Source organism: Pseudonaja textilis, chromosome 2, assembly GCF_049901715.1.
Source record: "Pseudonaja textilis isolate UNSWEBS1 chromosome 2, rPseTex1.2, whole genome shotgun sequence".
Taxonomy (NCBI): domain Eukaryota; kingdom Metazoa; phylum Chordata; class Lepidosauria; order Squamata; family Elapidae; genus Pseudonaja; species Pseudonaja textilis.
In genome coordinates this window covers 13455411-13480647 of record NC_141991.1, presented here as the reverse complement: position 1 = coordinate 13480647, position 25237 = coordinate 13455411, and the positions used below count along the sequence as shown (strand labels likewise).

Below are 25237 nucleotides of genomic sequence, written 5' to 3'. Positions count from 1 at the left end.
AAAGGATTGTGTTGCAGACTGGAGGTAGATTATGTCCTCTTCCTCTCCCTCTGTTGAGAGAGAGCATGTTCAATTTTGACATATGTCCTTTTTTAACAGAAGGTGTTGCTTTTTCAAAAGGCAATTTATTTATTGAATTTATATTGCTACCTATTCATCCATGGCGACTCAATGTAAAACCATATTTAAAATAGATAAAAAAAACAAAAAAACAATGAAAACTAACAAAAAGAATCAAATAAATTAATAAAGTACAATAGAACAAAATCTGGGAATCAATAAATCACCCTCCAACTTCCACTCCGCGCCCCAACGCCAGCAGATCACACGAGCCGTTTGATGGGCTCCATCCTGCTCTGGGTTCTCCAGGCCCTCTGGCAGAAGCAGGTCTTCAGTGCCTTCCGGAAGAGTATTAGTGAGGGGGCCATACTAATCTCTGGCGGAAGGATGTTCCAGAGAGACGGAGCCACCACGGAGAAGGCCCTTCTTCTGGGTCCCACCAGGTGTATCTCCCTCAGGGGTGGGACCCGCCACATTCCCTGCCTCCCTGCTCTGATGGGTCGGGTAGGTGTGACCGGCAAGTGATGTTCCCTCAGATAACCCGGTTCCAAGCCATGAAGGGCTTTTGGGGTTTTTTTTTTCCTTGAAAAGAAGGAAACTTGAACTGAAGAAGCTTCTTGGATGAGAAGGGAAACGTCTTTAAGGAAAAACAGACAGCCCACCCCCCACCCCAAAAAAACCCAGTTGCCTTTTGAATGTCAAAGTTTAAAGCCTTTCTTGTCATTGTACATCATGTATACAATGAAATTGGTTTAGCCTCTGCTGGCGCAGTCCATATAAGAATACAAGTCCTTTGGGAAAAGAAATAGAAATACCCAAAGGTGAAATAGCAACGCCACCACAACAAAATTGAAGCAATAAAATTGGGGTGGGTGGGAAGAAGATCACATCTAAATTCAGGCACAAGCCCTTTGAAACAATTGTGTCTTCCAGTTAAACCTGTTCCCAAGCCAGCTTTTCCTACTTTGGTGAAGCTCGGTGGGAATACTCGGGAGCAACAATTTCATCTTTGGGGGGGATGTGTGTGTGCATGGTTTTCCTCCTTCCTTTTTGGAAAAATGTTGAAGTTTGCTTTTGGCAGGGTATTTCGTTCAGGTGTCTGCACACTTCGCAGCTTTCCAGCTTGTGGACTTCAACTCCCAGAATTCCCCAGCCAGCTTCCACAAGTCTTAAAGCTGCCAAGTCTGCAGATCCCTCTTCGAACTCAATCCATACCAGCCCTCCACATACGGTGAAGTTGCTGTTCTCCACACGTTGGTGGTGAAAGGCAGCCTCTGGGCGTTCGGAGGGACCGCCATGTTCCCAAAAGCTGGTGTATGGGCTTAAATGTTGTCAAGTGTATGTTCACGATTAAATGTTGTCAAGTTCCAATCTGATATGCTTTCTCTCTTCCTTACCCTTCCAGGATATTACAATTCATGTTGCTTCACATAAAATATCTCTATGGAATCAAGATCGACGTGCGGGGGATCGAGAACTTCAACATCAAGGAGCCCTACGTGGTGGTGTCCAACCACCAGAGCTCCCTTGACTTGCTTGGTAGGACCGGAGGAAGGTGGGGAGGATGGGAAGGAGCTAAGAAGTTGATCTGGGCTCTACCAGTTCGTTTGTTGTTGCTAGTGGGTTGTTTTTTTTTTAAGTAGATGCTGCAATGTAGTTTGCAGGTGGAAGTTGCCCCGAGTCGTTGCATTGCAAGATGGGCAGCAAATAAACTGAATGGATGGATGGATACAGAGATGGAGAGATGATAGATGGATAAATTGATAGATGGTAGAGAAATGACAGAAAGATAACAGATAGGAGAGAGAGAGAGAGAGAGAGAGAAACAGAGACAGGAGAGACGGGCAGAGGGAGCTAAGCAGGCAGGCAGATGATTGATAGAGAGAGAGAGAGAGATGATTGATTGATAGATAGATAGATGATTGATAGACAGACAGATAGATTGATAGATGATAGATACTTGATCTATCTAGGATAGATGATAGACAGATGATAGATAGATAGATAGATAGATAGATAGATAGATAGATAGATAGATAGATAGATAGATGAAGAGATAGATAGACAGATGATAGATAGATGATAGATAGATAGATAGATAGATAGATAGATAGATAGATAGATAGATAGTCTGGCATTTTTCATGCTGTCTCTTTTGCTTACAACTCCTCTAATAAGCATTAGTTAATGAAAAGTTGGTTTGCCTCTCTCTGTTGAGGTAATTCCCCGTTAGGAGAATGAGTGCATACAGGGAGACATATTTGAGAGAAGTGTTTGAATAATATACACACAGCATACAGATACACTGTACAGTAAATATAGGTTTTTTACTTCCAGAAACGTGTAAGCAAAGTTCAAAATAGGCAGTCCAAAGTCATTCACAGGTAAATCAGTCAGTTTTTCTATCCAGGGATAATCCAAATATCAAAGTCCAGTGTCAAAAACAGTTCAGTATCAGACTTACATTAAATCCAGAAATAGCAGTCAATTAGGAAAAATGGAGGAACAGCAATACTCTCCAACAGAAGGAAACAGACACACTCTCTTTTGAGACTAAGACTAAACAACCCAGGTTTCTGGCTCCATCTTATGGCCGTTTGAGAAACCACACCCAATTACACTTTTAGGATTCTCTTAAAGAGAGAGTATTAAAATGTCTATCCTGGTTTATATATTGTCCAACCCAAATAGCTGATAGGTGACTTATATTCCTAACAGCCTCCACTTCTTGAGAAGTTGAGAATTGAATTTAAATTAATCTAGGTAATTTTTTTAAAAAAGATACACGGGTAATCCTCGACGTACGACCACAATGGAGCCCACAATTTATATTGCCGTTTGTTAAGGGAGTTTTGCCCCCCTTTCACGACGTGTCTCGCTGCGGTTGTTAAGCGAATCACTGCAGTTGAATACATGAGTTACCCAGTGGTTAAGTGAATCTGGCTTCCCCATCGACTCTGTTCGTCAGAAGGTCACCCAAGGCGGTCCCCTGATCCCAGGCCGGGTGCAACCCCGTTGTAAGTATGAACCAGTTTCCAAGCGTCCGGATTTTGATCCCCTGACCACTAAAATGGATGCTAAAAAGGTCGTAACTATGAAAAACAGTCATCAGTCACATTTTTTCAGGGCCGCTGTGACTTTGAATGGTCACTAAACAAACTGTGGTAAGTCGAGGACTACCTGTATTCTGTCTCTCTCTGTGGCTCCTTCACTTGAAGCCATGGCCGTCTGGTTCAGGGACGAACAACTATGGCACCTTTATGAACGTGCTGGCTCAGGAATTCTGGGAGTTGAAGTCCACAGGTCGTAAAGCGGCCATTTTGCCTACCCCGGTCTATGACTTCTAGCGCAGCATAGCTAATCCTTTTTTTTTTTCCCCTTTCCCCTCCACAGGTTTAATGGAGGTGTTGCCAGACCGGTGTGTGCCAATTGCCAAAAAGGAGCTGATGTACATGGGCACGGTGGGGTTGGCCTGCTGGCTGGGAGGCATCATTTTTATCAACCGCAAGAAAACCAACGATGCCATCAGCGTCATGTCTGAGGCCGCCCAAACTATGCTGAGCCAAGATGTGAGGGCGGTTGTGTTTTTGTGTGGTTTTTTTTTGTTTGTTTTTGAATGGGGGTTGCAGAACTGTGATGAAATTTGGAGGAAGGAGGCTGGTGGGATGGAGTTGCGTCTCGGCTAGGGTGATGCCATATAGCAGGGTTGGGCAAAACTACGGCCCGAGGGCCACATCCGGCCCGTTGGTCTTTTGAATCCGGCCCGCCGAAGATTGGTACAGAATTAAGGTTTGATGTGAATGATTGAATGATTGCATTCATTTGATTTTGACTTGTAATGACAGGCATTTCGACACCAGGTGTCAAATTTTAAATGTCAATGAGGCCCCCAAGCCAAAAAGTTTGCCCACCCCTGCCATATAGCCATGAAGGCGAACCTATGGCATGCATGCCGGAAGTGGCCCGCAGAGCCATTACTACCGGCACGCAAGTATTCGCCCAGAAAAGGTCTATTGTGCATACTGTGCGCCGCGTGTGCCTAACAGCTGTGCATGCGCAGAAGCACGCAGCATGGGTTGTGCAGGTTGTGTGCATGCGCAGGAGGCATGGGGGGGGGCGCGCCGCGCGTCGCCTTCCGGGTGATGGCACGCAAAGCATGAGCAGGCAAGCGCGTGTGCCATTATTGCCCCCAGAGGTTACCCACCACTGTCATATGCAGATGACATTGAACCTGGGAAAAGGGGATTGGGAGAATGGCGGAATGGGGAACGAGGGACTGGAAAAACGTAGCCAAGAAGAGCAACTAAGACGATTAAAAGGCCTGGAGATTAAAACATGAGAAGAACGGTTGCAGGAAGTGGGTATGGCCGGTCTAGTGAAGAGAAGGACATCGGGACGGGACATAATAGCAGTATTCCAGTATTTGAGGGGCTGCCACAAAGAGGAGGGGGTCCAATTACTCTCCAAAGCACCAGAGGGGCAGCACAAGAAACCACGGATGGAAACTGATCAAGGAGAGAGAAGGGATTAAGGATTAAGATTCCTGACATTGAGGACAATTAACCCGTGGAAGATCTTTGCCTTCAGTCGTTGTGGCTGCTTCATCGCGGGAGGTTTTTAAGAAGGGACTGGACAGCCACTTGCCCAAAATGGTACAGGGTCCCCTGGACTAGAAGACCTCCCAAGGTCCCTTCCAGCTCTTATTCTGGTTGTGAGTTTGAGACACTTTGCCAAATTCTTAGAAGGGCTGGCGGGCTTTTCCTCCCTATTGAGAATGTGAATTACTGGTGTGTTTTGTGCACAGGTCGTCTTCAACTTACAACCCTTTGTTCGGTCACTGTTCAAAGTTAACAATGGCACTGGGGGGGAAAAAACGGTGATTTATGGACGTTTTTCACACTTGCGACCACCACAGCATTCCCACGGTCACATGACAAAATGTGGACACTTGGCAGTGTGTTCATATTTATGACAGGTACAGTGTCCCAGGGTTGTGGTGATCCCCTTTTGTGACCTTCCGATAAGCAAAGTCAACGGGGAAGCCAGATCCACTTAACAACGGTCCTATCAACTTAACAACTGCAGTGATTCATTTAACTGGAGCAAGCCCCTAAAATGGAACAAACTTGTTTTCTGACCCAGGCTGAACAGAATCACGAAACAGACTCCCTTGTCCCGGGGAAAAAATAAAAGCCCTTTTTTATTTGGTTAATGTGAATTCCTGGCATTCACACACCCAGAAAAGTCCCGGCAATAACCCTTCCCAGGTTTAAGTGCAAGAGCAGACCTTATCAGTCCTTGGATAGTTGCCAGGCAGAGAGCTTCTAGTCGCAAGGCTGTAAAAGGAAATACTTGGCAAGGAAGTCTCTGTTGAGGCGCGAACTCAGATAAGCAAATCTTTACAATAGTAAGCGAACTAATGGTCTCCTGCAAACACCCCTCCCCTTTTGCTCCTACTTATTCCCTATGGGGGGGACCATTCAGCGTCCCCTTGTACCTTTTCTTTCGAGTCGACCCCTGTTCCTTAGTTGTTCCCTTCCCCTGACAGCTCTGCACATGCCCGCATCTGGAACAGGCTCCAGCTGTTCTTCTTCCCCACTTATCTCCAACTCCAAAGGCAGCTGATAAATGTCGGACGGCCCTGGCCCCCTCTCTGCCTCCGACGCAGAGCACCCATCAGAGCTTTCCCCAGACTCCAGGACTGGTCCCAAGTTCTTCCCCAACCTCCTCACTGTCCAAGTCTGGCGGGCCACTGATGGGCCACAGCAGCTGTCTCTTCGTCTCACTTAGCAGTGGAAGTTTAGGACTTAATTGTGGTCGTATGTTGAGGAGCACCTGTAGTGGATATGTTGAAATGAGGTCAAGAACATCCACCTTCTGACCCACCCCACTGCCCTCCCCTATCCCCCAGGCCACAACTGGTGGATTTTAGGCCAGTCCCTCCCTCTCAGCCCCACAGCCAAAGTGGGGCAGCAGCGAAGTGCTGGATGAGACTCAGACCAGCTTCTAGTCTCCCCCGTCAGTCACATAAGTCCTTCTCTTTCCTGCCTGCCCCATAGGGGTGCCGTCGTATGGTTAAAGTAAATTTGCCATGTAACCCGGCTGGAATCCTTGGAGGAAAGGCCAGATGTAGTTCCCCGTGCTGGCTGAGGAATTCTGGGAGTTGAAGTCCACACATCTTGAAGTGGCCAGGGTTGAAAAACACTGGATTACATCTCTTTGAACTGAGTGGATTTGCCTGGTAGATCCACTCAGTTTTAGGCTGAATGCAGATGGTCCTCAACTTACAACAATTCCACTTCTGGCTCCCTTGGAAATTCCTCCCAAAAAGTTAAAACTGAAATGCGTTCCTCAGGATTTTTCAACGCTTTGTCCGTTTGGTCCTCCATTTGACCTCTTCAAATAACTGACGTCTCCCTTCAGCCTACTCTTCTGCGGAGCATCATATTAGGTAGTCATTGACTTAATGACTACCATCGAGCCCCCTGTTGCTTAAGCGTGGCGGTCCTTAAGTGAGTTTTGCCCCGTTTTTACAACTTCTTTTGCCACAATTGTTATGTGAATCACTGCAGTTGCCAAGTTAGTAACACTGCTGTTATGTAAGGGGATCTGGCTTCCCCATTGTCTGAGAGCCCGCAGTGCAACTGAGGCGCACCAGAACAAACCAGAACATGTATCGTTTCTGGAGTGTCTCCTCAGGAAATTTGAAGGCACCTGGGAGGATGACCTCACCACAGCCACACCAGGAGCAGTTTAGATGGATATCTTCCTTAGATACCGAATCATAACCTCTATCCCATTGCAAATTTTACAGCTCCGCATTATGATTTTATTATGGTTCTTATCTTAATCTAATACTTTTAGCTCCATTATTTATTGTCTCCATATCTTTTACTGTATACATACATACCTAACATATTAGCTGATGCTTTATTTAAACTAAATTTGTACATTGGAGATTGCATGGCCTCTATAAATGCCAATACATTAAATAAATTTTTAAAAAATGACTTTCAGAAGGTCACAGAAATTGATTGGATGCCCCTGGGACACCGGAACCATCATAAATAGGAGTCAGTTGCCAAGCCTCTGAATTTTGATCACATGACTGTGGGGTCATAAGTGTGAAAACAGTCATAAGTCACCTTTTTTCATTGCCATTGTAACTCTGAAGAGTTATTAAACGGTTTAGACCAAGGGTCTTCAAACTTGGCAAGTTTAAGACTTGTGGACTTCAACTCCCAGAATTCCTGAGCTAACATGGCTGGAGGAGGAATTCTGGGAGTTGAAGTCCACAAGTCTTAAAGCTGTCAAGTTTGGAGATCCCTGGTTTAGATTCAGGTTACAGCTGCACTGCTAAGCAGTGTGCAGCAGCAGCCGAAAAAGCCAAGACTAGGCACGCACGCCCCCAACTACCTCAATTCAAACTACAACTGGCCTTAAATGCAGCCTACTAAGTGCAAGAAGCCTTGTAAATAAAATACCTGAATTTCTCCTCTTACGAAATACAGCTAAATTCGACATCATATTTGTCTGTGAAACATGGCTCAACGCATCTCTCCCTGACTCCATTACCTCAGTAAGAGACTATCATGTTTACCGATCCGATCGTGAAGTCTGTAGAGGAGGTGGTGTTGCTATCTTCTATAAAAAGTCCTTACATCTAAAAGACATCCAAGTTACCCAAGAGCTTGCTCTTCCTGAGACCATTATCTGTGAACTGACCTTAAATATCACATTTCGGTTCTTACTATGTTACAGAGCCCCTGATTATGACATCGAATATGTAAAGCTAAATACATTACTAACATGGGCAGCACACACATCTTTTTTGGTGATTTCAATCTACCTCATATTAACTGGACCCTAAACGAATGTACAACTGAACCCATACATGCAACCTTCTACAATGCTGTAACAAGTCTGGGACTGGAACAACTAGTAACCAACAATACTAGGCTTAACAACTGCCTCTATCTCATCTTCTGCAATAGTTTGAATTCAATTTACGGAATACAAATTAAATAACCCTTTTCCAACAGTGACCACAACATGATTGACTTTTGTCTCAACATATGTCCACACAAAAATCATCACGATGACAAAATCCCCAATTATAACTTCAAAAAAGGCAACTATGATCTTATAATCAACTATCTCTCTTCCCTTGATTGGCAATTTCTATTCACTGGATGCTATACTGTTGAAGACCATTACAACATATTCTTACTAGAAATCAAAAGAGCCATCAAACTATATGTACCAATAACAACTCCCAAAACCAGGAAAAATAGACAACCCATAACAATAGGGAAGCTTCAATCTAAAAAAAGATCATTTTGGCAAAAAACCAAATCTGGTCATGTTGTCAACTTCAAAAGCTGATACAAAAATCTATGTCACCAGATAAAAACTGAATGCACTAATTATCACATTAAACGAGGAAAACCTTCTACACACAAATTCCACCCGTGCTTTCTACAATTTTGTAAACAACAAAGAAAGACTCAAGGTCCATCCCACCCCTGAAAGGACCTAATGGCAAAGACTGCAACGACGACATCATCAAAGCAAACCTCTTTAACACATTCTTTGGCTCAGTATTTGTAAACAGCAATGGATCAAGTCCAGTACTTCCTAGTGGAACCACAGACAACTACAATGATCTAATACATATTGATTTTACAGAAGACATTGTTGAAAAAGCACTGTGCAATCTAAAACCATCTCTATCTATTGGACCGGATGGAATATGTGCCTACTTCTTAAAAAAGCTATCCACTGCCATAGCTGAACCTCTAAGCATAATCTTTGAAAAATCTTTCAGGACCAGCTCCTTGCCAAAACTATGGTCACAAGCCATAGTCATCCCCATCTTCAAAAAAGGGAGACCCCAGCCTAGTTGAAAATTACAGACCAATCTCCTTATGCTGCGTCACCTGCAAAGTCATGGAATAAATTCTTAACCAATCCATTATCCTCCAATTAGAAACAAATAACCTACTCTCTAATAAATAATTTTTTATTCCTAAGAGGCCTGTAGGGGGCGTGCATAAGCATCGTGCCTACCATCCCTGTCCTCTTGTTTTTTATTTTTCTTATAAGTATCTATCTCATGTAAGCTATTGATAAATCAAATAAATACTAAATATCTGAGTAGCTAGGCCCTCCCTAGTTTTTGCAAAAGTAAAATGAAGGAAGGGGAAAGAGAAGAGAATAGAACAGAACAGAATAGAATTCTTTATTGGCCAAGTGTGATTGGACACACAAGGAATTTGTCTTGGTGTAAATACTCAAGTATACATAAAAGAAAAGATACATTCGTCAAGAGTCAAGAATCATATGGTAACACAATCTTGCAAGAGCTTGCAAGATTGTGTTACCGTAACTTTACAATAAGGGTAGTGTTGATAGTCCTGGTTGGCGTTGGACTGCCTTGAAGGGCTGATCACCCATTTCTCAATGGATTCTTTGCTTAACCTTGGCGCGTCTTCATGGAAGGGTCTTAATTCTTCCTTTCCTTGGACTCCCTTTGCAGGTTCGGGTCTGGGTGTTTCCTGAGGGCACCAGGAATCACAACGGCTCCATGCTGCCCTTCAAACGGGGCGCCTTCCATTTGGCAGTGCAAACCCAGGTAAGGGGGGGCTCTTTTGACTCACTTCCTCCCCCCCTCCTCCCTAAGGGATGGCTGGCGGCTCTTTGCCAGATGCACCCAGGTAGAGTGGGGAGTTTGGAGGTTCAGGGTTACTTGAGCCCACGGTATGAACCAGACTATCTCACCGAGCCTTTGGATTGTTGAATATTAGGTCAACACAAGCGTTGTGTTTGATTGAATACATTGTATTTGGTTAACTGGGTTAAACCCAGAGGTGGATATTCAGCAGGTTCTGACCAGTTCTGGAGAACTGGTAGTGGAAATTTTGAGTATTTTGGAGAACCGGCAAATACCACCTCTGACTGGAGATTTTACAGTATCCTTCCCCTGCCATCCCCACCAAGCCACCCCCACAGAACCGACAGTAAAAAAAATTTGAACCCCACCATTGGTTAAACCTGTTCTGTGGCCCACCCGACTATTGCATTGATGATCCTGGTTAGTCAGACTTTGGCAAGCTCAGAGCAAGAACTGAGGATTTAGTAGCTGCAACTCTGTGTATGTGTGAGAAAGGGCGGGGTGGAGAGACTGTAAATCTGTCCTCATTTAGTCCCAAAGGTGCTGTTACAAGAGGCAGCTGGACTTTCTGGTTTTTTCTTTTTGAAGGCGTTTCGCTTCCCATCCGAGGAGCTTCCTCAGGTCTGAGCTCTGAAGAAGCTCCTCGGATGAGAAGCGAAACGTCTTCAAAGAAAAAAACAGACAGTCCGGTTTCCTCTTGTAAAAAACACCTTGACTTGGATGACTGAGAATCTCCATAGACATCAGTCCTCATTCAGGGTGGCCCTATAGAAAAGGATGTCCCTGCCACTAGAAGCCCACCAGAGAAATGGTTTTTTAAAATTCTTAGTATGGGGAGAATTTTAATCCTCATTTTCTTTTCTTTTTTTTAAAAAAAGTCAGTTTTACCCTGAATGCAAACTTTAGAGCTGGAATTCCCAAATGAGGTGAAAAGGGAGTAGATATTTAATAAAAGTCAGTGGTAGACAGTAGCAGATGACACCATAGAGTAAAATAGCATTACTGTGACCTAGGAAAGGAGGATTTTTCGCACCCTATATTCCTCCCGTTTATAACAGAGCTAAAATAAACTGGACAAAAGCAGATTTGTGAAGTGTTTCATACCCCTAAGCGGTACTGACAGGAGAGAATATTTGCAGATCATATCTGTGGGTGTGAGAGAGGTGAGAACCCTGAACTTAGTTGTTTGCTCCCCAACCGTTTTGTTAACCGGCTACGTATCAAGGACTCCAAAAGCAGATTTGCTTGATCTGATACGCTCGTTTAAAAAACAACTGCGTATCATGTTAAAGAAAGTTTTGCCCTAAATTAGGTTCAGAATGGAGGGGAAAAAAAACCCTGTCTGCATTGCTTTCCTTTAAAAAATTTTTTTTACAGGAACTTAAGCTCCTAGAAATTACATTGTGTGTGTGTTTTTTTTTTTAAAAAAATAGTTGCATCACACCCTGAGTTCTATCACAATAAGCTGTGTTATAAACATGTTTACAATTGAGCAATAAAATAAGAAGCTTGAACTCTGGCAAAATAGGCAGACAGAGACAATGTCTTTAGAAATGTTTTTTGAAGAGCTGGGTGTGCATTAAAAATGCAAAGAGATTTGGAGGTGGTTTTCCGCCGTTAATGGCGGCCGGTGGTTGCTAGTCACCACCCCTCTCTGTTTCAGGGGCCCAAATGGCCGACATAAGTAGGGCAATTTCCAGCTGCCACAGCTCTCTCTGTTTACTTTCTTTTCTCTTCTCACAAGGTTCCTCTCATCCCTGTTGTAATCTCATCGTATCGAGATTTCTACAGTAAGAAGGACAGGCGCTTCACCACAGGTGACTCCATGTCTGATTTCCTGTTTGTTTGTGAGGAGCAGAAAGACACACGCACGCACGCACACACACACACGCTCACTGACACCAATGATCCGGGCTTTTTTTTCTGGTACTTTCCGTCAGGGCCCACCCCAAGGTTTTGCCCACAAGCATAACGAGATCCCTTTTTACCGTTTTATTAGTTTATAAATATAAAATACAAAAGCGATTAGTAAGGGAAAAAAAAGGGAGGGAAAGAAAAGGGGGAAAAAAGAAAAGGCATTGACTTCCGATTCCCTCTGGTGCAGTAGAATAGGACAGTAGCATCAAACCTCAACTTTTTACAACTATTTATTTATTTTTTGTTTAGGAAATTTATATTTCCACCTATTCGCACATGGCGACTCAAGGCGGCTTAACAAGAATGTAAAAACCTCGTATAAAAAACACAATAAAACTAGTGAAAGAGAGAATCATATAATAAAGTAATATAATAATATAAACTGGCCATTTCTATAAGAACAAAATCTGTCTAATCGGTAAAACCCCAAATCAAGGTTTCTTCCCCCCCCCCACCTCAAACACAAAGTCCAGAAGCGGTTTCCAAGTAGAAATAAAAGTATTTGTATATTTTTCTTTGATCCTAACAGTCAATTTAGCCGTCTCTGCTAACTTTGCAGAGATGTAGCCATCCCTCAACTTTTGCAGTTATTTGTTCATTGTGGGGATCGAAACGTCCTTCCATTTTTTGTGCGTAAAACAGTCAACGTAGGTAACATCAAAGTCCGGGAGGGAAAAATTCCAAGCCTTTTCCAATTAAACCTAAAAGAAAAGTTTCTGGTTTTATCTTTACGTTCACTTTAAGAATTTTCTGTATTAGAATGTGAATCCTGCTCCAATATTTCTGTGCTTTATATCACATGTCCATCATAACTGGTGAAAGGTCCCTTTGTTACATTTGCATTTCTATTCCACAAGCGTAATGGAGGCGGCTATATAGGGGAGTCCTTGACTCACAGCTCAAAATTGCTCAAGAAAGAGAAGGCAACTCGGTTTAAGTTTTTAAAATATAAAGATTTGTTTGGATTTTATGTGACCTTTCTAATCTAGCCGCTTCTCAAGGATTCCAGGAAAATGTATAAAAACAATCCAAATGCGACAAGTTTAAAAAAAAACACAATATGGAAACAGCAGTTAACAATCCAGTCTGTCGAAAGAGATGCCCAGCCTCAAAAGAGGTCGGTGGCCCTCGATTTACAACCACAGAATTTCTTGTTGCTAAGCGAGACCGTTGTTAAGTGAACATTGCTCCATTCTACAACCTTTCTGCCACAGTTGTTAAGTGAACGACTGCAGCTGTTAGGTTAGTAACACGGTTGTGAGGCGAATCTGGCTTCCTCATTGACTCTGTTTCTCAGAAGGCTGCCAAAGGGGATCATGTGACTCCAGGACAGGGCAGCCGTCATAAATATGAGTCGGTTGTGCTAAGAGTCCAAATTTTGATCACGGGGCCATGAGGATGCAGGCAGTGGTCATAAGGGCGCTTTTTTTTTTTCAGTGCCGTTGTAACCTCGAATGGATGGTTGTAAGTCAAGGACTACACGAAGAGGTGGGGAATGATGGCTCCTTTATGACTTGTGAACTTTAACCGCCAGCATGGCTGGCTGAGGAATTCTGGGAATTGAAGTCCACACGTCCTAAGGGGGCCAATCGTTCCCCATTCCCTGGACTGCATATGCCTCTTTCCAGAGTTGCTGAAGCCTTTGATGGGGCCTTTTCGTTGTCTTGCTATTTTTTTTCTTTTCTTTTCAAAAGCTGCCTCTTTCTCTCCGTACGCAGGGCGCTGCATTGTCCAGGTCTTGTCCTCCGTGCCCACGAAGGGGCTGAGAGCCGACGACGTGCCGGCTCTGACGGATCGAGTGCGCCAAGCCATGTTGGCTGCTTTTGAGGGGCTTTCTGCGGATCTGGGTTCCCCGCAGTGACCTCCGCCACCGCTTCCCTCCCCCCCAAACGTCTGACCCAGGAGCACGGCGGGCTGCGACTGGGAGCAGCTGGCACCCGCGGGCGGTCAACCTGAAGATGAGGGAGGGGAGAGGAATCGGATCCGGTTTTCGGCAGAGGAGCGGTGGGCTCAGCACCTTGCGGCAAAGAAAGGGGGTGGGGCTTGAAACGGGTGGGGAAGGGGCTGGACTCGGCCACGTGTGCAAGGGGACCTAGGAGCGGAATGGAAGTCGAGCCACTCTTGTTGCCCTCTTCACTTCTGGGTCAGAGCTCTGACTCTCCCCAGCAGATGGTACAGTCCGCTCCCTGCCTCCATCTCTTTGCTCCCCCCCGTTTTGTTCATGTGGATTGTTCCATTTCAGTTTCTTGGACTTGGCCAGTGCGCTTCCCATTCCGGGGGAGTTTCCCCCCCCTTCCCGGGCTGAACCACGAACCCCACAGCAACTGAGCCTGCAGAGGGTGCCATGGACCAGGTTTACCCCGGTTTGCTTCAAGGACCAGGGAGATCTTGGTGAACTTCAGCCTCAGAGCCCTGCCGTGGGGATGCCCCAGCTGCTAGCGGAGCCCTCCCTCTCCCGTATGTGACAACTCTGGACCTGCCATCGCCTGGGGAAGGAGAAAGGAGCGCACCCCGGGGTGGTGGTGGAAGGAAATGCTGGCCAATCCACCAGAACATGCAATAGCAAAGGGCCTGGGCTGCTCAGCCTTATTCGTCTCCCATCATGGACCAGACTGCTTCCATCCAGGCAGGGGGCCTGGCAGGGAAGGGGAGGAAAGGAGATCTGTCTCTCTCTTGACGCTTCCACCACACACACACACCCCGACGGGTGAAAAGGGAGCCAAAGGGATCTGCTAGCAGACTCAAAGCAGAGTGAGATTGCTTGGATTGTCTTCCCTGGAGAGGGGCTTGTGGGTTTGGGGTGGAAGATGGAGAAAGGGAGGCCAAAGGATGGATTTGGGGGTGGGAAAGCGAGCGGAGAGAGAGAGAGCAGGATTTGGGGGTCTCCGGTCTCTTGTCAGCCCTGCCCGCAAGGACCCTTCCTTTCTTCCACCCACCCCCGCCCGCACCCTTCAGTGTTGGGGAGAATACTTTTAAGCTCCCTTCCCCAAGGGCGAGGGTGGGAGCCAGACCAGTCGGCCAGATGAAAAAGTTGCAGAGCCGGCATCGGTCGCCTCTCTGCAGCTGTGGGTTCAAGGAGCCCCAATGGAAAGCGCTGGAAGCCTTGAGGGGGGGGCGGGAGGAGAAGGGCAGGGTGAGCAGGCAGGGCTTGTCCCCAGGCCGAATTAAGCGTAAGCCGGGGGCCCCAAGGGTTGCAAAAAAGCAGGGAGGGGTGTGACCTGTTACGGGACTGGGGGTGGAATGAAACACGAGGGTGAGGAGGGGTTCAGTGGCTGCTGCCTATATCCAGTATAACAGGGAAGCGGGGGCCATTGGCAGATCCCGGAGAACAACTGGGGAGGGTGTTTGGGGCAGGGTCTTTCGGGGAGGAGAGGAAACCAGGAAGAAGGGGAAACCGTTGCCCCTTCCGGGACGCGGGTTTGAAAGGTACGGGGGGTGCTGATTCAGGGAGGGCCAGACCGATTCGTGGGGGTGGCAAGCCTTGGGGTTCCTTGAAATATTCCATGTACTTCTTCTCTTCTGCCTTGGATTTTCCTCCCCCACCCACCCCGGATGGTGGGTGACCCCGAGGGCTTTCTTTCCTCTTTCTAGACGCCCCTTCTTGGGGGTGGGGGGCGGGGTGGAAGGAGAAAAGAGAGTTTTGATCTTGGGGAGGTGTGTGAGGAGTGAAGAGACGTTATCCAGTCCGTGTTCCCAAGACCTTCCTGCTTTTAATAAAAACCCTCAAAAGTTCATCTCCCACCCCACACAAACGTGGTGCCTTTTCCTCAGTCTTTGTAGCAGGGCTGCGTATGTGCGTATGTATCTCCACGATCGCTTCTGTCCTTCCGGGAGCTCTTTTAAGGCGGTCTTTCTCAAACTTGATATCTTGAAGTCCCATGACCTTCAACTCCCAGAATTCCTCAGCCAGCACAAGGGCAACTCGGGGAGGGTTGAAGTCCACATGGCTTCTATTTGCAATGTTTTTTCTTTCCCCTCAAACCGGGCATGTACTTCCAGTTTCTGCCCCCAAAAAACAAACAAAAAACCCCTCCCTAGTGAACGATGGTGTTGTTTAACAAGCACAGTGTTTGCTTTGTGACTGCTGCAGTTGATATAATTGTCAAGAACAGAGAAATTGGGTGTGGTCACATGATAACCTCCTTAATGACCATCGCAACTTAAGACCGTAATTGCAGGCTCAATTGCAGTTGGAAGTCGAGGACTATATCTATATAGTCAAGACACAATATAGTACAATAAAATTAATTCAGTGTTGGGAACAAACAGCAAACTGCAATAAATCAAAGGTTGGCTGTGCTAAATCTTGGGGCGGTCTGATGATACACAGGCACTTGCCATTTGTCAAGCCGTAACTTGGAATATTCCAAATAATACCATAGTTATTTTGAAGAAAAGCTTGATTTGGATTCAACAGATCTAATGTGCCTCCTGAGATTTTGTCCTAATTGAAGGTGACCTTTTTCAGCTAGATGCCTTTTGTTGAAGTGGAAAGAAATGCTGTTTTTAAAACTTCTTATTCAGGAGCAGTATAGCCTGTGCTCAAGATGGTAGAACTAAATCTGTGATCTCAGGACCATCCATGAAGACATTGCAAATGGTCCCAGGGTGGGCCCCAAAATAAAAAAGATGAACAAAAGAGTCCAAAATCTCACAAGACTGTCTTCTACCCAAAATTGCAAGAGATTTTGGTTGGAACACTAAAACCTCTTGAGATTTGATGATCCTACAAGATTCAGTCAACATTTTTTAAAAATTTAGTAATTTTAGTGTCCTGTTTTGTTGGTGTTCCTCAGAAGATACCAATAACATGTAGACTTATATACCGCTTTACATTGCTTTACAGCCCTCACTAAGCGGTTTACAGTCAGCATATTGCCCTCAACAATCTGGGTCCTCATTTTATCGACCTTGGAAGGATGGAAGGCTGAGTCAACTTTGAGGCAGTCAGGATCAAACGTCTGGCAGTCAGCAAAGTTAGCCTGCAATATTGCACTCTAACAATTGTGCTAACTCTGGAAAATTTGGGAATTGCTTAAGTACATCATAACTCATAGTTTACAAACTACCGTGAAAAAGCCCAAATCAAGTAAATTTCATTAGATTTTTAACATAACCAGCACATTATGCGCTTGATTTGACTTAACACATACCGTAACATAAATGCAGCTATTGTGGCTTGTTAACTGGTTTGTGGTTTGTTGTGTGAATACAACCTCTATTCTTAGGCTATTTATGTGCTATATGTGACTAATTATAGTAGCATTAGCCAAGACATCCTATTGGATTATGGGAGTTGAAGTCTTGCACACCAAAAAGGTACATCTTGAGAAGAATAATGTAGACAATTGCTTACAGTTGAAGAGAACAGTTGCAAATCACTATCTAAAATAACCTTTATCTGGTGATTTAAAATACTAGGACTACAACATCAAGAATTCTCAACAAACCCAGCAATAACAATTCTATGGTTAATAATAACATGAATAATGCAATCTTGTTAAATCCAGCAAATTTATTTATTTACTTGTATTTCTAATTTCCATTTTTATGGCTGCTCACTCACACTTGGCTTTAGGCAGTTTAAAAGAGTTAAAAACAATGTTAAAATAGAACAAAAATAGCCCACCATGGTAACAAGCCCATCACAACTCAAAGGATGTTTGCCTTCATAATTCATAGGCATAAATTGACTTCTTGGTCTCTTTCTCTCTCTCTCTCTCAAATGATTTAGTAAGTCTAAAAAACTACTAACAATGAATTCTAGTGTGATTGGGGAAAAACAGGAACGGGGAAACTTCCTGATTAAAATTCAGTGTTCAATAACCAATAAAAATATGCATAAAAGATAGATCTTAGTAAGAATGGAGTCCTTTCAAACCCAAAGAAGGAATGTAGCCACACAAGCAATTCCTTTAGCGTAATCTTCCGCAGGATGGCTGGGATTTTTGTGAATTGTAATCCCACCCATCCTTCTGGAAGGCACTGAGGAGGCCAGAGGTCTCTGAATTGCCTCTTAGCGCAACGTAGTCAGTTTATACAACTCACCAGAAAGGAATTTGAAAAAGATGGGAAAGAGGCATGGATGCCTCACGTGAATAGCATGTGTGCGTTTCCGCAAGGAAATGCAATTGGGAGAAAATTAAAAGAGGTATCAAAACTCTTGTTGGCTTAACCTGGATCCTTTAATCAATTTTGCAGCTCCATCAGAACCAAAGGGGTCAAACTTGCAGAATATACCAAATCACCAATTCCCCACCCCATCACGAGATTAAACTCCCCAAAAGTCTCTCAAACAATGTTTCTCTCATCCCGCTAAAGCAGCTATAAAAAAAAAAAGCTTAACTCTGGATGGATGCCATGAGCTGTTAGGGTTGAGCATCTGGAAGTTTTGGTGGGATTTTGAAGGCAGCCTTTGTTCTTAATTAAACCAGCAGAGTTGCAATCTGCTGTGTTTTGTTTTCAATTAATAAGCCGTGCCCGCTAGCATAAATAAAGGGAATTAATTGGAGCTTCTAAGGACAAGAACCGCCAGCGTGGAGTTAGAAGGGAAAAAAAAGGCTGGTTTCTCTGCTGATCCAGTTTGAGTCCAAGATTCGGGCATCACCGGGTGAGGTCGTAGCCGAAGCCATTTTTATCATTTTGACAGGCACCTGTGAGTAAGGACACCAAAGGAAACAATGAGGCCTGGGAATTGGAAAATATTAGCCTAGAAATGAAATCAAACCAAGCTTTACTTTGGAGAGGGATTTGATGTACGCCCGGAGCCGTTGCCTGCACCAGAGCTAACATCAACACAACATCAACTGTAGTGAAATGACTCCAAATGCAAATGTTTAATAAAGCCACTCAAAAGCAGTGTTTTCTGAAAGACAGCTCATGTTTTGATGAACCAGAATGAATTTCACTAGCAGGTGAAATGTTTGCCTTCATCTAAGGCAGGGGTCTCCAAACTTGGCAACTTTTCTGCTGGTTGCAGAATTCTGGGAGTTGGAAGTCCACAAGTCTTAGAAGTTGCCAAGTTTGGAGACCTCTGATCTAAGGTGAAGTGAGCAATTGGGTAGGACAGATTTAACAGAACAGAATACCAGAGTTGGAAGGGACCTTGTAGGTCATCTAGTCCAACCCTGCCACCCAAGCAGAAAACCCTACACCATTACTGAGATGGCAGTCCAGTCTCTTGAAAGCCTCCAGTGATGAAGCTCCCACAACTTCTGAAGGCAAAGCTGTTCCATTGGTTGATCGTTCTCACTGTCAGAAAGTTTCTCCTTATTTCCAGGTTGAATCTCCTTGTTCAGTTTCCATCCATTATTCCTTGTCTGGCTTTTGGGTGCTTTAGAAAATAGCTTGTCCCCTTCCTCTCTGTGGCATCCCCTCAAATATTGGAAGACTGCTATCCTGTATCCCCTGGTCCTTCTCTTCACAAGACTAGCCATGCCCAGTTCCTGTAACTGTTCTTCATAGGTTTTAGTCTCCAGTCCCCTAATCCTCCTAGTTGCTCTTCTCTGTACTTTTACTAGAGTCTCAACATCTTTTTTATAATGTGGTGAACAAAACTGGATGCAATACTCTGGGTGTGTTCTTACTAAGGCTTTATAGAGTGGTATTGATCTCGATTGTATCCCTCTGTTAATACAATTTAGGATTGCATTAGCTTTCTTGGCTGCTGCTGCACACTGCTGGCTCATATTTAGCTGGTTGTCCACTAAGACTCCAAGATCCCTCTCACAGTTACTGCTTTTGAGCCTGGTTTCACCCAGTCTATACTGTGTATTTTTGGTTTTTCTTGCCTAAGTGTAATACTTTACTTTTAGTCTTCTATTAGTAATAGAAGTTCAGCTGGTCCTCGACTTACAACAGTCTATCTATCCTAGGATTGCTAGCCCTGTGACCAATGGTCAAGCAATGAGAGTCATTGTCTAACATCATCTGAATTATTGTAAGTTCCCCTACAAAGCCAAACCAGGAAGTAGAAAGGCCCTGAACTTGGGACTGTGTGTTTTTTAAGGCTTGGATTCTCTCACAAAATTGCCAAGCTACAAGGCAACTAATGCAGATTGTCCTCAATTTAGGATTACAATTGAGCCCCAAATTTATGTTATTATGTGAGAAATTTGAGTTTTGCCCGATTTTACGACTAACACATTTGTTAAGTGAATCACTGCAGTTGTTAAATTAGATAACCCAGTCGTTAAGTGAATTGGGTTTTCCCCCAATTTACTTGGCTTGTCAGAAACCAGCCAGAGACGCCATAAATGACGTTTATGTGACTACGATCAATATAGATTATAGAGCCATGGTGGCGCAGTGGTTAGAATGCAGTACTGCAGGCTATTTCGGCTGACTGCCGGCTGACTGCAATTTGGCAGTTTGAATCTCACCAGCCTCAAGGTTGAATCAGCCTTCCATCCTTCTGAGGTCAGTAAAATAAGGACCCAGACTGTTGGGGACAGTAGGCTGACTCTGTAAACCGCTGAGAGAGGGCTGTAAAAGCACAGTGAAGCGGTACGTAAGTCTAAGTGCTATGGCTATTGTTATCAATACATGTTGGTTGCCAAGTGAACTAATTCTGGTGAAGTAGCCACTGCAATGGTGATAAATCCGAAGGCTGGTGGCCCCTTTTTCCAGCGCCATTGTAACATTGAGCGGTCACTGAACGAACCATTGTAAGTCGAGGACTGTCTGTAACTATTTGTGGGTTGTGTCAATTAAAAAATACTCCTTTGGTCTTTTAGTTGCCAGCAGAAAGGGAGTGGGGGAAAGCAAATGCCTCAGATAATCACCTTGGCAGCCCAAAGCTGTTGGGGTACAAGAATATTACTGGAGAGCATGATTGATGACTCTTGGTTATGGATGTGTCCCATTGGAGAATGTTAGGAATATAAGTCACCTAACAGGTATTTGGGTTAGAAATATATAAATCAGGATAGACATTTTAAAACTGTATCTTTAAGAAAATGCAAAACTGTAGTTGGGTGTGGTTTCTCAAACGGCCATAAGATGGAGCCAGACACCTGGGTTGTTTTAGCCTTAGTCTCAGAGGAGAGTGTGAGACAGTCTCTGTTTCCTTCTGTTGGAAAGTATTGCCATTACCTCAACAGAGAATATACATCCAGGGGGTGTGTGGGGGAAGACCAGAGTCAAGGGGGAAATGAAAGATGTATTTTAGTGTCCAGCTGCACCTAGCTAGTGCCAACATGGCCATTTCTAATAATTTTGTTTTTTGTTTTACTCTCAGAGATGCGGCTAGAGACTTATGATTTGAATGGGGATGGATTTGTTGGAGTCCTGACAGGTAGGACATTCCGATACTCACAATCTCCCAGTTTCTCTTCAAGAAAAAGGAGCTGCTCACTGAGGGATTCCACGTGGTCCAAGTAACGGAGGCGATTCCACATCTCCTTGATCTGGGTGGGCTCCACGGAGGTTGGCAAGATAGAGATGGCATGCTCCAGGCGCTGAGGAAAAGGGAGGGGCCCGAATCGCTGATTAAGAACCTTCTTCGCTTCCCACTTTGTCTCCTTTCCCCGTGGAGCAACCACCGATTTTCAGACCCATTTTAACCAAAAATAAAAGTAAGAAAGCTAGAGCCCTGTTTGCCTGGGGAGACTGGACTCCTGTCATTTAATTGAGAACCCTTTTGTGTGCGTCTGTAGATATTTATCTATGAAATAAATGCAAGAATTGTGTTTGTTTTTTTTAAAAAAAATAAAAAATCAGGTGCTCTCTGGGCTGGAGAAGCTCCAGGTGGCCTTTGAATTGTTCCTCTTGATTTCCCCCACCCCACACACCTGCAACAGTTATGGAAAAGGTACTTGAGAACACGGTGAGTATGGATTTAGAAAGCTGCTGTGGCTTAGGGTGGGTCTAGAACAGAGATGGGCCTCTGTGGCCCCATGCTGGCTCAGGAATTCTGGGAGTTGAAGTCCACAAGTCCTACAGGGGCCATACTTTCACACCCCTGCATCTTCCTACTTCTAGCTCCCAACCAGGGGTGAGATTCTACTGGGTCGGACCGGGTCAGGCGAACCGGATGTTAAATTTGCATCTGGTTCGATGAAATGGTATTTGAACCGACTGACTGGTCTTGCCCACCCCTCCCCTCCCTGGAGTCTCCACGCAGCCCATTTTCGCTGCAGGTAAGTTCAGGATTCGCACGGAGGCTCTGGGAAGGGGGAAAAACAGACCTTCCGGAAGGACCCAAAGTCCAGAAATGGGCCTGTTTCTGGATTCTGGAGGGCCTCCAGAGCCTGGGGGAAGCCATTTGCCTTCCCAGAGGCCTGAGGGAAGCCTCTGGACTCTGGGGGAGGCAAAAATTGGCCCTCCCGGAAGTTCTGGTAGACCACGCCCAACTTGGCCACACCCACCCAGCCACTGGGCAAGCGAAACGGTTGCTGGGATTTTTGAATTCCACCCCTGGCCCCAACCCCTTCACCGCAGTAAAAGAGAAATGGCGGGGACTGCTTCCAAGTCCCTCAGAGTCACTTTGGATAGGGAGATGGACGGCGCATACATTTAACAAAGAAAAGAATGAATAAGAGAGACTAGAACAGGGGTATCAAACGGGTGGCCTGTGGGCCGGATGTGCCACACAGGCCACGCTCACCCCAGCTCCACGAAGGGGGGGGGAAAGGTCGCAAAATTTCACACGAGGGCAACGTGACATGATGAGTTTGACACACGTGGACTAGAATCTTGCTTCTAGAGTGGTATCTTTCAAGAGAGCTGAGCCTCACCTCTTCCAGCTGTTCCACTTTTGCTTGAAGCTCCTGGATCTCATTGGGAATTGTCTCCTGAATCCCTAAAGTTTGCACTGCAGGAGAAAAAGGAAGAAAATGTGAGTGGGGGAGCTGTACCCAAATGGGTAACAGGCAGACCTCAAGGTACGATTACAACCAAGCCCCCAGATTTCTGTTGTTAAGCGAGACGTTTGTTTAAGTGCGTATGGCCCCATTTTACAACCTTTTTTGCCCACCATCGTTAAGCGAATCATGGCAGTTGATAAAGCTAAGCAATCTGGTTGTTAAGTGAATTGGACTTCCCCATGGACTTTGCTGATCAGAAAACTGCAAAAGGTGTTCGCTTGACCTCGGGACAGAGCAATGGTCGTAAGTATGAAGCAGTTACCAAGCACCTGAATTTTGATCACCTAATCATGGCGATGCTGCTAAGGTCATAACTGTGAAAAATGGCCATAAGTCACTGATTCAGTGCCATTGTAACTTTGAATGGTCACTAAACAAACCAAAGTGTTAGGATTCTGGCAGTTACCCCAATTAAATCATGAGTCTCGAGCCAAACTTCCAAAACTTCAAAAGGCTTTATTGGGAGTTAACAAGTCTGGCACTGCCTGGGTGTAAGCAGACTCTGAGACACATCATTCATTGTCACCCTTGACCCTAGTTTTCCCCCACCCCCCTGGGTGTATCATAATTCATATTTGCCAATGGAAAACATCCATAGCTGAGAGTCATCAATTTTACTCTCCAGGTAGAATTTTGTGCGGCAGAAACTTCAGTCACCTAGTTACTATCTTTGAAAACTATTTATGGAATGCACTTTCAATTTCCAAGATGCCGCACTGCTCCCACCTCCCTTTCTGTGGCAATTTTTTTTAAAAAAAACAAAAATATTTTATGAGTTAACGGTAAGTACCTGTACCAGAGGTGGTATTCAGTAGGTTCTGACAAGTTGTGGAGAACCAGTAGCGGAATATTTGACTATTGGTAAATATTCCCCTGCCACACACACCAAGCCACACCCACAGTAGTAAAATAATTTTGAAACCCACCACTGACCTGTAGGCAGGGGTGGGATTCTACCAGTTCGCACCTATTCTCTAGAACCGGTTGTTAACACACTAAGCAGTTCGGAGAAATGGTTGTTAGAAGAAATTACTGGCCTAATCCTGTAAGGAAGGCAGGAAGGAAACATTCTGGTGTTGCTTACAGAAACTGCCTCTCCGTTAACCCTTATTACATTCTTGGCAGGACTAGACTTCCTGTCTCTGGAATGTCTCTGGAGTTTTTGTCCCCTCCTTTGCTGGTACTTTGCTTGTGTAAAGTGACCATTCAAAGTTACAATGCCACTGAAAAAAAAGACTTATGACCGTTTTTCACACTTACGACGCAGCATCCCGAGGCCAGGCAAGGAGATGCGTGCCTCGATGATATTGAGTTGGCCATATCCAACCAATAACATGACCACCCCAAGCCATGTCCACCCAGTCACATGAGCAAAAAGCCATGCCCACCAACTAAGCCACACCTACAGAACTGGTTGTTAAAAAATGTGAATCCCACCCCTGCCTGTAGGTGGTCCTTTTTATCTGTGGATGGTTGACAAATCTTAACCTGTGGGAGCCTGTAGTGCAGGGGTGTCAAATTCAAGGCCCAGAGATCTGATCTGGCCCATGAGATGCTTAGATCTGGCCTGTGGGGCCACCGTGGAAACAGCAAAGGACTGGCCCACTGTGCCTCTGCCAGCAAAAACGGAGCTTTGCAGGAGGCCGTTGCAGCCAAAAACGGAGCTCGGGAACCCGTTTTCGCTGGTAGAGTGCTTGCGCCACCACAGGTGCACCCAACACAAGTGACATTGAGCTGGCCATGCCCATCCTGGCTATGGCCCTGGAGGTCAAACACAATCCTGATGTGGCCCTCAATGAAACCAAGTTCGACACCCCTGCTGTCATGTAATCCCATGCGTGTCTTATTAAATGTCAGTTTCGCTGATCTAGGACGCTCCATTTTCTTGCAAATATATCTAGTAAAATTGCTTTGATTTTTTTTTGGTCAAGCAGTTTGATTCCTATCTCATTTTTTTATGCCCAAGACAGCACCTTCACTTCCTTCTGAGAATCAAAGGTTCCCCGGATGGAGAAGGAGACTAGAAACAGACTTAACAAACGATGACGTATGTAGACATTTTCAAAAATTTTGTGAAGTCTTAGGGGCTAGAAACTTGTTTCCCCCCAAAAGGAAAGAGGCTCATCAAGTGCAACGCTTAACACCCGGTCAACCTTATTTATGGAGGAGTTGCAAATTGCACAAGCCGAACACTCTCCAGCTGTAGTGAGAAACCCGCAACCTTGTTTCTGGCGAAGAGCATTTCCTCTTGCACAGAGAGAAGTTGTGAAACTGGATGCTTCACCTTCCCGCTGCGTTTCGGCCCTCGTGATCTGCACCTCAGCCCAACCAAAGCAGAAGCAGCAGATGCAGACTGGGCTGTCATAACTACAGATTTACAGATTAACCGAGTTGGAAAGGGACCTTGTAGTCATCTAGTGCAACCCCGCCTCCCCCAAAGCAGGAGATCCTACACCATTTCTGACAGATAGCAGTCCAAACTCTTCTTGAAAGTCTCAAGTGATGAAACTCCCACAACTTCTGAAGGCAAAGCTGTTCCTTTGGTTGATTGTTCTCCCTGTCAGAAAGTTTATCCTTATTTCCAGGTTGAATCTCTCCTTGTTCAGTTTCCATCCATTATTCCTTGTCTGGCCTTCGGGTGCTTTGGAAAACAGCTTGACCCCTTCCTCTCTGTGGCAGCCCCTCAAATATTGGAAGACTGCTATCATGTCTCCCCTGGTCC

The 25237-nt window shown here is 45.0% G+C and overlaps 2 protein-coding genes and 1 long non-coding RNA gene across 6 annotated transcripts in view; 2 read left to right on the top strand and 1 right to left on the bottom strand.

Moving 5' to 3' along the window:
• The window catches only part of AGPAT1 (1-acylglycerol-3-phosphate O-acyltransferase 1), a 62153-nt gene extending 46762 nt beyond the window's left edge, over positions 1 to 15391 (top strand). For all 4 annotated transcript variants that reach the window (XM_087928546.1, XM_087928547.1, XM_026721236.2 and 1 more), the window contains 5 exons: positions 1466 to 1599; positions 3454 to 3629; positions 9599 to 9694; positions 11478 to 11550; positions 13369 to 15391. In XM_087928546.1, the coding sequence (XP_087784672.1) occupies positions 1466 to 1599; positions 3454 to 3629; positions 9599 to 9694; positions 11478 to 11550; positions 13369 to 13511 (622 nt within the window). In that variant the 3' untranslated portion in view covers positions 13512 to 15391. The remainder of the gene's footprint in view (positions 1 to 1465; positions 1600 to 3453; positions 3630 to 9598; positions 9695 to 11477; positions 11551 to 13368) is intronic.
• Positions 15392 to 17145: 1754 nt separating this feature from the next.
• EGFL8 (EGF like domain multiple 8) overlaps positions 17146 to 25237 on the bottom strand; it is a 31791-nt gene continuing 23699 nt past the window's right edge. Inside the window, exons 7-9 of the mRNA XM_087928537.1 lie at positions 22387 to 22463; positions 20967 to 21108; positions 17146 to 18303 (exon numbers count right to left, since the gene is read on the bottom strand). Of these exons, the coding sequence (XP_087784663.1) occupies positions 18254 to 18303; positions 20967 to 21108; positions 22387 to 22463 (269 nt within the window). The 3' untranslated portion in view covers positions 17146 to 18253. The remainder of the gene's footprint in view (positions 18304 to 20966; positions 21109 to 22386; positions 22464 to 25237) is intronic.
• LOC148126744 (uncharacterized) lies at positions 19263 to 21285 on the top strand. Its single transcript, XR_015742524.1, has 2 exons — positions 19263 to 19589; positions 20889 to 21285. It is a non-coding gene; the product is annotated as an uncharacterized LOC148126744 (long non-coding RNA).